A 16,324-nucleotide genomic window follows, 5' to 3' on the forward strand; every position below is an offset into this window, starting at 1 on the left:
TTTTTAAAATTTTATTTATTTATTTATTTATTCATTTATTTATTATTTATTTTTGGTTAATCCTCACCTAAGGATATTTTTTCCATTGATTTTTAGAGAGAGTAGAAGGAAGAGAGACAAACATTAATTGGCTGCCTCCTACATGTGCTCCAACTAGACAGGGGGTTTAACCTGCAACCTTTCAGTGTACGGGCTTATGCTCTCACCCTGCGCAATACCAGTCAGGGCTCAAAATGTTTTATAACACTTGATTAAATAGGATCGTAGATCACTGTGAAACAATACTTGTCTGCTTAACCAGAGTGACAAAAGACTTCAGAGGCAAAATATAGAAAATAACATTTTATTTTATTTATTTTTAACATATTTCTATTGATTTCAGAGAGGGAGAAAGATAGAAATATCAGTGATGAGAGAGAATCATTGATCAGCTGCCTCCTGCACATCCCCTACTGAGGATCAAACCTGCAACCCAGGCATGTGCCCTTGACTGGAATCAAATCCAGGACCCTTCAGTCCACAGGCCAATGCTCTATCCACTAGGCTAAACCAGCTAGGGCAATAACATTTTTTAAAAAACCTTAATTCTTTTCATAGAGAACACTCCATTTTTAAAAAAGTAATCAACCAAAATACTTGTATGCATGCATATAAGCCTAACCAATGGATACAAACAATAGGGGGGTGAGGGGCATGATGTGGGGGGGGAGCTTGGAAGGGGTAAGGGGAGATGAGGACACATGTAATACCTTAGTCAATAAAGAAATTTGAAAGTAAAGACCTGCTAAAGGCATTTTGTTAAACTCAGAATCTTTTGCTTACTAGGCAGATTGCTTAAAAGGTAAAGAACAACTTTTCACAATCTTATCAAGAACAGACCAATAAGACCAGCATGGCTGCAGGCAAGTGTGAGTGTGTGGGCTGGCATCTGCTAGTCAGTGTGGGAACTGCAGGAGCTGCTCTCTACTTGAGATTGGCGAGCAGACCTTTTTGGAGGCTTGGCAGGGAAGCGGCCATGTCCTAGCACTCCTAGGCCACATACATGCACCCACAGCCCCATTGCTGGGACCCAGTGCCCCCAGACCCAAGGGAGGGTTGTAGCAAACCAGAATCCTGATTGGTTTGGCCCCCGGAGAAGTCTGTCCTGCTTCCTATGCCAACACAGCCCAGTCCTCTGGGCCTGCCCCTTCGACCAGCAGAGCACCTGCCCCACCTCCTCCATCATCAGAGTGCTCGCTCAACCCACCCCTGCATCAGGCTGAGAGCCAGGCTGCCCGCCCCCTCCACCTGTGGAGCCACCTTGGATAACAGATTGCCTGACTTGCCTGGCCCTCTTGAGCAGTGGAGTGTCCCTTCCTGATCTACCAGACTACGAAAATGGGGAGATAAAGTACAACCCCCAAATGAAAGAAAGGGAGGAAATGCCAAAAAAGGAACCAAGTGAAATGAAGTCAAACAATTTGTCAAGTAAAGAATTCAAAGGAAAGGTTATAAGAGTGCATAAACACAAACAACTTAGTGAGAACAACAAGCATAAGTGAATAATGACATAGATGATATAAAGCAGTGTTTTTCAACCTTTTTTGGGCAAAGGCACACTTGTTTCATGAAAAAAATCACGAGGCACACCACCATTAGAAAATGTTAAAAAATTTAACTCTGTGCCTATATTGACTATATATAAAGTAATTCTCTTGAATAGGAATCAAATAAACACAAAGAAAGTATTTTATAATTACTTTATTATGAAATATTAAGTAAACAAAATAGTGAAAAATTATAAAATTCTTGTCTTGTCTGCACCTACGGCACACCAGGCAACATCTCTAGTGTGCCGCGGAACAGCGGTTGAAAAATGCTGATATAAAGACTGTTATGGAAGGAATGAACAGTAGACTAGAAGAAGCTGAGGTCCAAATTAGCCAATTAGAAGACAAGGTAGAAGAAAAAAATGTTCAGAACGACAGTTGGAAAAATTATTAACATGAAACCTAACAACATCCACATCATTAGATGTGCCAGAAGAAGAATCTGAGCAAGGTTCTCTATTTTAGTAGTCTGGAAGTTCAGAAATAGTGACAAAAAACTTCCTTAACCTGGTGAAGGGAAAAATCATACAAGTCCAGGAAACGAGTCCCAATCAAGATAAACCCAAAAAGACCCACACCAACACACATAATTAAAATGGCAAACATTAAAGCCCCATTGGTGTGACTCATTCATTGGTTAATAGTGATCAGGATTCAATTCTAGGTCAAGGCACATGCCTGGGTTGTGGGTATCAATTCCCAGTGGGTAATGTGCAGGAGGCAGCTAATCAATAATTCTTGCCGAAACTGGTTTGGCTCAGTGGATAGAGCATCAGCCTGTGGACTGAAAGGTCCCAGGTTCGATCCCTGTCAAGGGCATGTACATTGGTTGCGGGCACATCCCCAGTAGGGGGTGTGCAGGAGGCAGCTGATGTCTCTCTCTCATTGATGTTTCTAACTCTATCCCTCTACCTTCCTCTCTGTAAAAAATCAATTAAATATTAAAAAATAATAATCTTATCACGGATGTTTCTATTTTTCTCTCCCTTACTCTCTCTGAAATCAGTTTTTTAAAAGGAAAAATAAAATGGCAAACATTAAAGACAAAGTATCTTAAAGACTGTAAGAGATGCCGAGACCGGTTTGGCTCAATGGATAGAGCGTCAGCTTGGGGACTGAAAGGTCCCGGGTTCGATTCCGGTCAAGGGCATGTACCTTGGTTGCGGGCATATCCCCAGTGGGGGGTGTGCAGGAGGCAACTGATCGATGACTCTCTCTCATCGATGTTTCTAACTCTCTATCTCTCTCCCTTCCTCTCTGTACAAAATCAATAAAATATATTTTTTAAAAAAGACTGTAAGAGAGAGACAGTTATCTGCAAGAGAATTCCTATTTGATTGTCAGCAGCTTTCTCAATACAATAGAAACACTTCAGGCTAGAAGAGAGTAGCGTGAAGTATATAAAGTAATTGAAGAGCAAGGGACTGAATCCAAGACCATCCAGCATAGCTATCATTCAAAATAGAAGGTGAAATGAAGAGTTTTGCAGGAAAAAAGAAAGGGCTAAAGGAGTGTATTACCACCAAACCAGCACTGCAAAAAATGCTAAAGGGACTGTTGTAAAAAAGAAGAAATAGAAAGAAACACAGGCACAAAGAATAAAAATAGCAACCAGCAAATATCAATCAATAATATCCTTAAATGTAAATGACAGATGCTCCAATCAAAAGACATGGGTAGCTAAGAAAATGACCCACTTAAATGCTGTCTACGAGAGACCAAGTGAAGAGGGGGGAAATTTTTTTCCATGTAAATAGAAATGGAAAAAAAAGCCAGGGTAGCAATACTGATACCTGACAAAATAAAGGCATAATAAGAGACAAGGAAGGCCACTTATACAAGAGGCCATAACCCTGTTAAACAGATAAACACCCAATATAGGAGCACCCTTCTGAAAAACCTTAAGGGAGATATCGACTAAAATTTAATTATAGTAGGGGACTTTACCACTGTATCACTGGATAGATCATGCAGGAAAAAAATCAACAAGAAACAAAAAGTCAGGATCCAAATAAAATTAGAAACAAAAGGTGTGAAATAACTACTGACACCAAGAAATACAAAGGATTATAAGAAAAGACTGTGAGCAACTATATGCCAACAATTTGAACAACCTGGATGAAATGGACATATTCCTAGAAAAATACAATCTTCCAAAACTGACCAGGAAGAATCAGAAAACCTGAATAGGGTGATAACAACTGATGAAATTGAACTCCCAGCAAACAAAAGTTATGCCCTGAATAGCTTCACAGGAGTTTTATCAAATATTCATAGAACTAACAACTATCATCCTCAAACTATTCCAAAAAATCCAATTGGGAAGGAATACTTCCAAACACTTTCCTAGAGGCCAGCACTGTCCTAATTCCAAACCAGATAAAGTCACTACCAAAAAAAAAAAAAAAAAAAAAAAAAAAAAAAAAAAAAAAAAAAAAAAAAGAATTACAAACCAATATCCCTGATAAATATAGATGCTAAAATCATCAACAAAGTATTAGCAGATCAGATCCAGCAATATATTAAAAAGTTCATACACTACGACCCAGTGGGATTTATTCCAGGGATGTAAGATGGGGGGCAAAAGGGGAGGCAATCTGTAATACTGTTGACAATAAAGTTATTTTTTAAAAGATGAAAAATACAAAACAATGACAAATAATATTTCTAAATGCTATATAGTAAAAATAAAGTAATATATATGGGAATGATACACAATTATTTATGGTGTTCTTTGATGGGGATAAAAAGGAAAGGAATTGGTGGTGACATTGATGTATCTGTAACTTAATTCTTATTAAATAAGATATCTGAAATACGACAAAATATTAGCATCTATTGGATCTTGGTATATGGTACATAGGTGTTTTTATTTACTTTTCTTTGTGCTCAAAATGTTTCATAACTTAAAAAAGAAATGAGTATAGTATTCCACAGTCTCATGATAAGCTGGCTGCATAAAACCATGCAGGCAGCTCATTAAATGGATTCTGGAGCTCTATTCTGCCTACTTACTCATTCATTAGGGATACCAGATGGGAATCTGGATTCAATAAAAATTCCAGATGATTCTGATACATAAACAGGTTTAGGAACTACTGTGACTTCTATAAATGCTCAACACAGGGACTGCCACCTCCTGTGTTCTGTATGAAACTTCTAGTAATATAGACTAAGATTGTATTAGCTTTTGGTGGGAAGACTGTTCAGAGTAAAGAGACCAAGCTGGAAAATGATTTTCAGCATGTTATATAGGAGCAGCAGAAGGAACTAGTTATTTGGCCTTGCAAAAACCAATACCTGTAGCAATTGTCAAATATTGCAAAGTAGGGTTTGGATATAGAATTAGGTTTGAAACTTAAATTTCTCAAGCTTCACTGGGTGGAACCAGTTTGTGGTCTTTAACAAGAGCTCTAACTGTTAAATAATTGAATGGTTTGCTTTTTGGAAATTGTGGGTGCCTTATTACTGGAATGTAGAGAAGGAATTCCTACATGGACTGGAAGGTTGGCATAGGTAACATGAAAAATCCCTTTTAATGCCAAGGGTGTTTTCCCTTTGTGGTTCTTGTTATGTTTTCACACAAGTACATTTCTGTTTTCTGGTTTTTCTATAGTGAACATGGAATTCTTGAGTAATTACCCCCCCCCCCCTTCGGGAAAATAAACAATGCTTATTTTTCCCTCCTCCCCCAATTGTATTTTGGAAAACTTTTCTTTTCAATAAGTAATCTCTCTTATTTCTGTCATGCTTTCCATTTTACCAAGTCTGAGGGATACCTGTGATATCTTATTTACCTCTTCTTGTTAAAGTAAGCATTTTTTAAAGTTACTGATACTCTGCATTTTATAGTATTTCTAATCTTGTTCTTTCTGAGAACTGTGGGCTTCTCTTCCACTATAGAATTGAAGGTTGAGAAATTAAATTTGATTAAAAGAAAGTCACACTATTTAGAAAATGTTAATTAAGTCCCTTACAGTGGAGCCATCCTGTAGGGGATAGCGACATTTCATACCTCTACAAGGGACATTTCATACCTCTTCAAGGGACATTTCATACCTCTACAAGGGACATTTCATACCTCTACAAGGGCCTGGTACATTGAAAGGCACTCTGTATGAGTATTTGACAGTGTTTCTTAAAGTATAACTAGCCTGCAATACATCATAAAAAAGTATTTGTTAGACAAAAGAATTCCTTGATACATTATAGGTGTCTGGTTGATTATTGTACTTTTAACCAGAGATTGAAAAGGTTTATTTAGCAATTTCTTTTTATAAAGTCACCCCACCTTACCAACGTTAATAGAGTTCTATTTTTCACAGAAAAATTTTGAAAGATCTATCTTCTGAAGATACACGGGGCAGAAAAGGAGACGGAGAAAATCCTGGAGTTTCTGCTGTCACTCCTATGTCTGTTCCAACTTCCATCTATCAGACTAGCACCGGACAGTACAGTATGTATAGGAAAAAATTCTATCTGATAGACATAAAAACTAACCTTTCCTTGTAAAAAAGGTGTGTAGAAAGACTGTCATACTACAATAGTGATGATTATTAAGCCAGAAATAATGCAAAGTATTTTTCAGCATTATCTCCTTAAAATTTATGAGGTAGGTAGTTACCAATTTATGAGGTAACTGAAGCTTATAGAGTTAAATAATGTTCCTAAAGTAGTCACACAACTTATAAATGACACACTTAGTTTGGGTAAAAGTATGTTTAACAAATGCATGGATTATCTAACCACCTCCACCACTATCAAGATCTAGTCCATCAACCCTGGCCGGATATCTCAGTTGGTTGGAGCATTGTCCTATACACAAAAGGGTTGTAGATTCAGTTCCTAGTCAGGGCACATAACTAGATCCCCAGTTGGAGTACACACAGGAGGCAACCGATCAGTGTTTCTCTCTCACGTTGATTTTTCTCTCACACCCTCCCCCAACCCAAGCCACCCCCCACCCCCGCCTTTTCTCTCTAAAATTAATAAAACTTATCCTCAGGTAAGGATTTAAAAAATTAAAAGATATAGTCCATCACCTCAAGAAATTCACTTGGATCATTTTATTTTATTTTATTTTATTTTAAATATAGTTTTACTGATTTCAGAGAGGCAGGGAGAAAGAGAGAAACAGTAATGATGAGAGAGAATCATGGATCAGCTTTCTCCTGCATGCCCCTTACTGGGTGTCTAGCCCACAACCTGGGCATGTTGCCCTGACAGGAATTGAACTGTGACTTCCTGGATCATAAGTTGACCCTCAACCACTGAGCCACGCTGGGCTAGATCATCCATTTTAAATAGTCTCTCCTTTACTCCTAATCACTGCTCAAGTCTTAACTGGTTCTTACCACAAAATAATATGTTCCATCTAACCATCTCCAATCACTACCACCACCTTGGTACAAGCATGTCTGAATGACTACAGTAGGCATCCAGTTGCTTATCTTGCTTCCATACTTACTCTAATAGTTTTCCGTACTGCAGTGAAAGTGATTTAAAATGTCATTAGATCACACCACTCTTGCTCACAATCCTCCAGTGATGTTCCATCACACTTTAGAACAAATTCTACAAGGCATTGCTTTCAGGATTTGGTCTTTCCTGCCACTCCGATCTCATCTCCTGCTACTTGGTGGCATTCTGGCCACACAGACTTTCTTACTGTTCCTTCAATACGAGAAACTTGTTTCTCTCTCAGGATTTTTGTCATTGTCATTCCACTGCCTGGCACGTTCTTCTACAAGATCCTCACCTGACTTGTATTCTCACTTCTGCTCTGCTTAACTGTCACCTCCTCAAAGAGACTCCTCTTATTGTATTTATTTATTCACTCATTTTTATTGATTTCAGAGAGGAAGGGAGAGGGGGAGAGAGATAGAAACATCAGTGATGAGAGAGAATCATTGATTGACTGCCTTTCTGCACGCCCCACAGGGGAGCGAACCTGCAACCTGGACATGTGCCCTTACTGGGACCTCTTGGTTCATAGGTCGATGCCCAATCACTGAGCCTCACCAGCTGGGCAGAGACTCCTTTTTAAATATGCCGCTGCTCCTTTTAGTTTTATTTATTTTCTAATGTTTTATAGCATTTATATATAACTAGTAGCCCAAAGCACAAAATCATGTGCAATAGGCTGGGAACTGCAGCGCACCGCCGGGAGCTACGCTGCATGTAGGGAGCTGGAAGCAAGCATAGGTACCAGAGGGAGCTGTGCTGCTTCTGTGGAAGGCATGCCCACAATCTCCTCTCTGGGCCTGTGCTTGGCTGAGGAGGCTGTGGGCCAGCCCCCCGTCCTCCTGAGGCCCTCTGTGGCTGGGGCATCGCTGCAGTTTTGAAGCAAGTGTCCTGCCCCAACGTCTCTGCACCCGCTGACCAGAGGTCCTCAGTCGCCATGGTGACAAAGCATTCCGCCAGGCCATTCACACTGCCTGTTCTTAGCGGCAGACCCTCCCTGCCCCCCTAGGACTGGGGTACTGGGTTCCTCCATCTTGTGACTATGGGCACCTCCATCTTTGTGATGGAGTGATGGTTAATTTGCATATTACTCTTTTAATAGATAGGATTATTAAAAAGTACATAGTTCAAAATGAAGTACAAAGTTCAATTATGTAATTATCTGTTAGCTAATTTATGAGATAATCTATGTTAAGTTCTTTGTGGGAAATAACTGTCTTGTTCACAGTTATATCCTTAGCATATAGTTTATTATGAATAACTGATTTAAAAACTAAAAATAAGCCGAAAATGGTTTGGCTCAGTGGATAGAGCGTCAGCCTGCGGACTGAAAGGTCCCGGGTTCGATTCCGGTCAGGGGCATGTACCTTGGTTGCGGACACATCCCCAGTAGGGGTTATGCAAGAGGCTGCTGATCATTGATTCTCTCTCATTGATGTTTCTAACTCTCTATCCCTCTCTCTTCCTCTCTGTAAAAAATCAATAAAATATATTTTTTAAAAAAAAACTAAAAATAGAATATTTCCTTGAGAAAATGTAAGAAACTGGGAATAATGATTGCAAGGAAGGAAACTTGGGAGCAGACATCAGAGGCAGTTGGGAGATTCACTGGCATTTTGAACAAAACTGAATTTTCTTAAATATATATTTTATTGATTTTTTTTTTACAGAGAGGAAGGGAAAGGGATAGAGAGTTAGGAACATTAATCTGCTGCCTCCTGCATACCTCCTATGGGGATGTGCCCGCAACCCAAGTACATGTCCTTGACTGGAATCAAACCTGGGACCTTCAAGTCCACAAGTCTATGCTCTATCCACTGAGCCAAACTGATTAGGGCCTGAATTTTTTTTCTTTTTCTTTTACCATACACATGCATTACTACTCACTCCAAAAATATTTTTTAATTTTGTTTTTAAACTACAATTGACATTCAGTATTATTTTATATAAATTTTAGGCATATAACCTAGTGGTTAGGTAATTATATAATTTATAAAGTATTCCCCCTGGTAATTCAAGTATTATACCTACCTGGCACCATACATAGTTATAATATATGGCCCGGTGCATGAAATTTGTGCATGGGGGGATGGTGTTTCTTAGCCCAGCCTGCACCCTCTCTAATCTGAGATCCCTCTCACAGTCTGGGACTGCTGGCTCCAGCCACTCAACTGCCTGCCTGCCTCATTGCCCCTAACCACTCTGCATGCTGGACTGCTCACTCCAAACTGCCCCCCCTCCTGTCCTGATCACCTCCAACTGACCCCCACTGATGGCCTGCTCACCCCCGACTGGCCCCCCTGCTGGTCTTCTTACCCCATCCCCCACCAGCCTGATCACCAACAACTGCTGTCCCATCCTGGCCTAATCAAACCTCCTCCACCCCCCCAGCGACCCAAGTTCCCAGCCCCCTTTTATTTCAGTGCCTCCTTGGCTTCCTCCATCACCAGGGCAACCCTGCTGCCATATTGATTGAGTTAATTTGCATACTCACTCCTGATTGGCTGGTGGGAGTGGCTGTTGGGCATAGCAAAGATATAGTCAGTTTGCATGTTTCTCTTTTATTAGTGTAGATTATTGACTATTTTCCCAGTGCTGAACTTTACATCCCCATGACTAACTACCAGTTTGTACCTCGTTTTTGAATATATTTTTATTGATTTCAGAGAGGAAGAGAGAGGGAAAGAGGTAGAAACATCATTGATGAGAGAGAATCATTAATCGGCAGTCTCCTGCTTGCCCCCCAGTTAGGACCAAGCCTGCAACCTGGGCATGTGCTCTAACCAGGAATCAAACCATGACCTCTTGGTTCATATGTCGACACTCACCACTGAGCCACGCCAGCTGAGCCCAAGTTGTACTTCTTAATCCCTTTACCTTTTTACCCATTCCCTAAAACCTCTTCCTCTCTGGTCATCATCAGTTTGTTCCCTGCATTCCACCCCCCAAAAATTTTAAAGATAACATATTTGCAAGTTAAAAATTATGATATAGTTGTATCTTCCTCCCCCTTGTCTGCAAGAGATATGTTCCAAGACCTGCAGTGGATGCCTAAAACCATGGATAGTACTAACCCTTGTAACATGGCTTTTTGCTATACATACAGTTTATTTTGGGTAGCATGATCCAATAGAATTTTCTTAATGAAGGAAGTGTTCTATTAATATATCTACATTGTCCAGTATAGTAGCCACTAAGCCATGTTTGCCTATTGAGTAGTTGAAATGTGGCTGGTGAGCCCTGGCCAGTGTGGCTCAGTTTGTTGGGAGGAGTGCCATACACCAAAAGGATGCCAGTTCTATCCCAGTCAGGGTACATGCCTGAGTTTTGGACTGGATCCCCAGTTGGAGTATTGCAGAAGGCAGCTGATTTGTCTATCAGTGTTTCTCTCCCCTCTCTCAAAAATCAAAAATCTATCTTAAAAAAAAAAAGCCCCAACATGGCAATGAGCAAGACCAGAGTGAGTGGGAATGCAAGGGAGAAGGTGTAGGATGTGATTATAGAAGGGCATCTGTCTGTGGGAGGGGGAACTCTGGGAGAACAGATCAGGCGCTCATAGCTGTGAGACGCAGCGTGCTGCTCCCCTGGGTTCGTGTCTCTGCTTAATAGAGGGGAGCTCACCATTGTGGGGGAGCTGCATGACCTCTAGGCCATGGTCACAGGCTCAGGGTCCCACAGCAGGGACACAAAGCCCCTGACATACAGATCAGACATAGCAGCTCTGTGCGCTGTGGGTCTTGGAGGACTGGCTGGCAGCCTGGATGGGCAGTGTAGTGCGGCCTGCCTCACTATATTGGCTACTGGGACACACCCCACCCTCTCTACAGCTGAGCACCCTGCCTTCTCCACCAGCAAGTGAGCTCCCTGCTCAGCCCATGCCCTGCAACAGAGGGAGAGGCACAGCCAGGCCTGCCCCTTCACCAGCTGAGTGGCACCTGGACCTGCCTAGCCTGCCCCTACACCAGAGGAAGGGCACCCAATCTGCTCCCTGCTATAGTGGAGCAGCATCCACCTTGACAAGAGGCTCACCTGGACACAGTGACCTGCTGCCAAACCCAGCACGCCCAACCTGGTATTCCTGGACAGCTGGCCCCACCACCTTAAAGTGGTGCACCCAGCACTGCCAGCATGGTGCACCCAACACCACCAAACACAGATATGCCACCACAACCCTCTGTGCTTGGACAAAAGCCCCTGCTGCCTGACTGCCTGGTAGAAGTGACCTGGCACCTTCGGATGCTGGACCTGCCATAGTGACCCAGCACATCTAACTTGGTGTCTCCAGAAAATCAGACCCACTGCTGTGACATCCTGCATAACCAATAATCTCTGGACACACAGACCCATTCCTGCGACCCCACCAGCCTTACCTGGTACCCCCAGGCTGCTAAAATAGGGAGATAAAAAACAAAACAAAACCTCCACCACTTAATGAAAGAAAAGGAGAAATCACCAGAAAAGAAACTAAATGAAATGGAAGCAAGCAATTTCTCAGGTAAAGAATTCAAAGTAATGGTCATAAAATAAACTCAGTGAGAACTATAAATAACTTAATCTATAATAAAAATAAGTGTAATTTGCAAATCAACCAAATGACCAAACAGCAGAATGACTGTCCGGACAACCACGCTATGACACACACTGTTGCCAGGCCAGCCAATGCGGGTGTGATGCAATTGGTCGGGGGCCCACCATCGCCTTTCAGAGGGAATCCCAGGCCCCACCCCATGTAGGGCAATCGATGGGGGTGCTCCATGGTCAATTGTCCCAAAGAGGGAGTCCCAGGTCACCCTCTGCACAATGATTGATTGCGGAGCCTATGCTGGGCGATAGATTGCAGATGCTCAATCATTTGCCCCAAGGAGGGAGCCCAGGCTACCCCGCTGGCAGCACCGTGGCAGGTGCGTGGGTCCTCCCTCTATGAAGCCACAGATCACAGAGCCCCGTGATGGATCACCCCGCAGCGTGAGGCCCAGGCCACCTGGCTGGTGGTGCTACAGTGGATGGGTAGGGGCCTCCCTCTGTGGAGCAATTGATCTGTGGCCCCAAGATCGATAGCCCCACAGAGGGAGGCCCAGGCACTGGCCAGCAACACTATGGTGGGTGCGCAGGGCCAGCCAGCAATCACCCCACAGAGGAAGGCCCAGGCAAGCCAAGCAGTCGCACCCCACACCTGTTTCCCGCAGAGGGATGCAACTGGTGGTTTGGGGGTGGGGAGGTGAGGGGTGCAACACTACACAGATGGCAAGCAGTGGAGGGAGCAGGGCCAGCTGCCAGTATCCAGGGGAAGGAAAGCCCCCATAGGCCCTGATCACTGTCCAGGCCTGGGACCCTACCCGAGGGGTTCTGGATTATGAGAGGGCTCAGGCCAGGCTGAAGGATACCCCTTTCCAGTGCATGAATTTCGTGCACCAGACCTCTAGTGAGCATTATAAGGGACTTAATGAGAACTACAACGACATGAAAAGAGAGATTGAAAAAAAATAAAAACAATTGGAAATGAAGAATGACATAGCTAAAATAACACCCTGGAAAGATTCAAAAGTAGACTACAAGAAGCTGAGGACTGAAGTAGAAAATTAGAATTTAAGGTTTAAAAAGATCATCTATTTAAAGCAGCAATTGAAAAATAAAATTAAAAAGGAGAGTTTAAGGTAGCTTTGGGACAACATGAAACAGAGCAGCATTTGCATAATAGGGGCACCAAAAGGAAAAGAATCTGAGCAACAAATAGAAAAACTGTTTGAAGAAATCATAACAGAAAACTTCCCTAACCTGGTGCATCACACCTGCAGGAAACACAGGCCCAGTGAAGATGAACCCAAAAAGACCCATACCAAGACACATAATTAAAATGGCAAATGTTAAAGATAGAATTTTAAAAGGGTGCAAGAGAGATGAAAAGTTACCTACAGGGAAGTTCCCATTAGACTTGTCATCTGATTTCTCAATAGAAAGACTTCAAGCCAGAAGGGAATGGCATGAAGTATACAAAGTAATGAAAAGTAAGAGACTGAATCTAAGACTACTATTCCAGCAAGGCTGTCATTCAAATCTAAAATGAAATTAGTAGATTTGCAGACAGAAAAACGCTAAAGAAGTTTATTACCACCAAACCATCACTACAAAAAATGCTACAAGGACTATAGTAAGAAGAAACAGAGAGGGAGGAACATAGACATAAAAAACAAAAATGGCAACAAATAAGTACCTATCAATAACTTTAAAAGTGAATGCCTTAAATGCTCCAATCAAAAACCATAGGGTAGCTGAATGAATGAGAAAACCCATACATATGCTGTCTACAAGAGATCAACTTCAGAACAAAAGACTCACACAAGATTAAAGTAATGGGATGAAAAAAACTATCCATGCAAATGGAATTGAAAAGAAAACCTGGGGTAGCAGTACTCATATCTGACCAAATAGATTTCAAAATAGAGGCCTTAAGAAGAGAAATGAAGGCCACTTCATAATACTAAAGGAATTGATACAATAAGAGGCTATAACTCTGGTATATTTGCACCCAACATAAAAGCAGCCAAATATATTAATAAAAACAACTTCTGGAAGACTTAAAGAGATAAATTGTCAGCAATATAATCATAGTAGGGGACTTTTAACACCACACTGACATAGATCTACTAGACAAAAAAACAAGGAAACAGAGACCCTAAATGACACACTAGATCAAATGGAAGGTAGAAGAAAATAAACAAGTGGAAGAATATACCATGTTCTTGGATTGGTCGAAACAACATCATTAAAATGTTCATATTATCCAAAGCAACTTACAGATTCAATGCAATCCCTATTAAAATACCAATGGCATATTTCAAAGATCTGGAACAAACACTCCAAAAATTTATATAGAACCAAAAAAGAACCCAATATCAAGCTCTACTAGAAAGCCACTGCAGCCAAACAGCTTGGTACTCAAGAACAGCCATATGTATCAATGGAACAGAACAGAGAACCAGAAGTCGACACAAGCCATTATGCTTAATTTACAAAAGCGGCAAGAGCATACAATGGAGTAAAAGTGGTCTCATCAATAAAATGGTTTTGGGATCATTAGACAGCTACATGCCAGAAAATGAAACTAGGCCACCAACTTACACCAAACCCAACAATAAACTCAAAATAGATAAAAGATTTAAATGTGAGTCATGAAACCATAAAAATCCTAGAAGAAAATGTTGGCAACAAAATATCAGATACCCCACAAAGCAGAATTTCCACTGATATGCCTAGGACAAAAGAAAGGAAAAAAGAAACAAATATGACTACATCAAAAAGCTTTTGCACAGCAAAAAGAAAACAGCATCAAAATGAAAAGGGAACACATTGTATGAAAAAACATATTTATCAATGATATATCTGATATGGGGTTAATTTCCAAAATATATAAAGTTGTCATACAACTCAACAAAAGGAAAAGAAATAACCCAATTAAAAGAGGGGCAGATGACCTAAATAGATGCTTCTCCAAAGAGGACATATGTAAAAATGCTCAGTTTCACTAAGCATCAGAGAGATGCAAATTAGGTTATATTTCACAACTCCTAGAATGGCTGCCATCAATAAACAAGTGCTGGCGAGGTTGTGGAGAAAAAAGAACACCAGTACACTGATTGTTGGATGCAGACTGTACAGCTACTATGGAAAACAGTGTGGAGTTTCCTTTTTAAAAAAAATGAAAAAGGAACTGCATTTGACCCAGTGATCCCACTTCTAAGAAGCCTGAACACCAATCAGAAAGAATACATGCACTCCTAATTTCATAGCAGAGCAATCTACAATAGCCAAGATCTGGAAACAAGTGCCCATCAGTAGATGAATAAGAAAGAAAAGAAAGAAAGAAAGAAGGGAGGGAGGGAGGGAGGGAGGGAGGGAGGGAGGGAGGAAGGAAGAAAGAAAGAGAAGAAGAAAGAAAGAAAGAAAGAAAGGGAAGGGAGAGGGAGGAGGGAAGGATAGGGGAAGGAAGGAAGGATCGGAAGGAGGAAGGAGGGAAGGAGGGAAGAGCTTAGTCAGCGAAGATGGTAAGGGCTATATAAGCTAGATAGATAGAGCTATGGTATATTTACTCCATGTAATACTATGTAGCTGTAAAAAAAGAAGGAACTCTTACCTTTTGAGACAGCATGTAGGGACCTGGAGAGTATTATGCTAAGTGAAATAAGCCAATCCGAGAAAGACAAGTATCACATGTTTTCATTTATATGTGGAATCTAATGAACAAAATAATCTGACAAACAAAATAGAGCCATGGTAGCATGCAATAGACAGGATTCTCAGAAGGAAGGCAGGGAGAGGAAAGAGGTCAACCAAAGAACTTACATGCCTAATCCATGGACACAGACAATAGTGGGGTGAAGTCCTACTGGGAAGGATGGGGTCACCAGGTAAATGCACATGTTCAAGAACATGAAGATCTGTTGCAAAAATGAAAACAATTCCTTATTGTCACACATATTTCACATCAGGTGATATATGTAACTATACATTTGTGAGTATAATTTCACATTTTCATGCAAATACAGCTGACCCTTGAACAACAGGAGGTTTGGGGTGCTGATCCTCATGCAGTCAAACATCTTCATATAACTTTGACTCTCCAAAAAACGTAATTACTAATAGCCTACTGTTGACCAGAAGCTTTACTGGCCACATAAATTGTCAGTTAACCCATATTTGTATGTTTACATATTACATATTGTATTCTTACAAGAAGGTAAGCTAGGGGGAAAAAGGGAAAAGCACGGGAAAATACATTTATAGTACTGTGTGTATTTATTGAAAACCCTCATATAAGCAGATCCACACTCCAAAACTGGTTTTCAAGGGTCAATTGTTTATCAGTCTGTGTGAGCATGCAAAAAGATTAGGAAAAAGTAATGGTGGTAGTGGGGTAAGGGTTGGCCAGTGGGATAAATAGAGATAGATAATGGGACATTTACTTTTTATTTTATTTATATATTTATATTAATGTATTTGGGGGAGTATATAATGTGTGTTATAGGGAAGGAGATTGAAAGTAATTGCTAATAAAATTTCAAACAATTCCCTGCATATAAACAATTTTAATATCTTTATTTCTAAAATTATGTATATATTAAAGTATGTGGGAATATTTGTGTGGTAGTTGGGGAGGGAATAATTAGAAACTCCTGCGGAAAGTATTTTTAATTAAAATCTACAGCTGACATATGTATTTTGGCCTAATGGTAGGCAAAGCGTAAAAGGGGAAAATGTTACATATTTATAATCTG

General features: G+C 40.9%; 1 protein-coding gene across 8 annotated transcripts in view; it reads left to right on the top strand.

The window, feature by feature from the left end:
* ATF1 (activating transcription factor 1) overlaps window positions 1-16,324 on the top strand; it is a 62,477-nt gene that overhangs the window by 39,339 nt on the left and 6,814 nt on the right. For 6 of the 8 annotated variants that reach the window (XM_045587980.1, XM_036456038.2, XM_036456036.2 and 3 more), the window contains one exon: window positions 5,915-6,045. The exons of the other annotated variants lie outside the window; for them this stretch is intronic. In XM_045587980.1, the coding sequence (XP_045443936.1) occupies window positions 5,915-6,045 (131 nt within the window). The remainder of the gene's footprint in view (window positions 1-5,914; window positions 6,046-16,324) is intronic. 8 annotated transcript variants of the gene reach the window in all.

Source organism: Pipistrellus kuhlii, unplaced genomic scaffold (genome assembly GCF_014108245.1).
Source record: "Pipistrellus kuhlii isolate mPipKuh1 unplaced genomic scaffold, mPipKuh1.p scaffold_m20_p_3, whole genome shotgun sequence".
NCBI lineage: Eukaryota > Metazoa > Chordata > Mammalia > Chiroptera > Vespertilionidae > Pipistrellus > Pipistrellus kuhlii.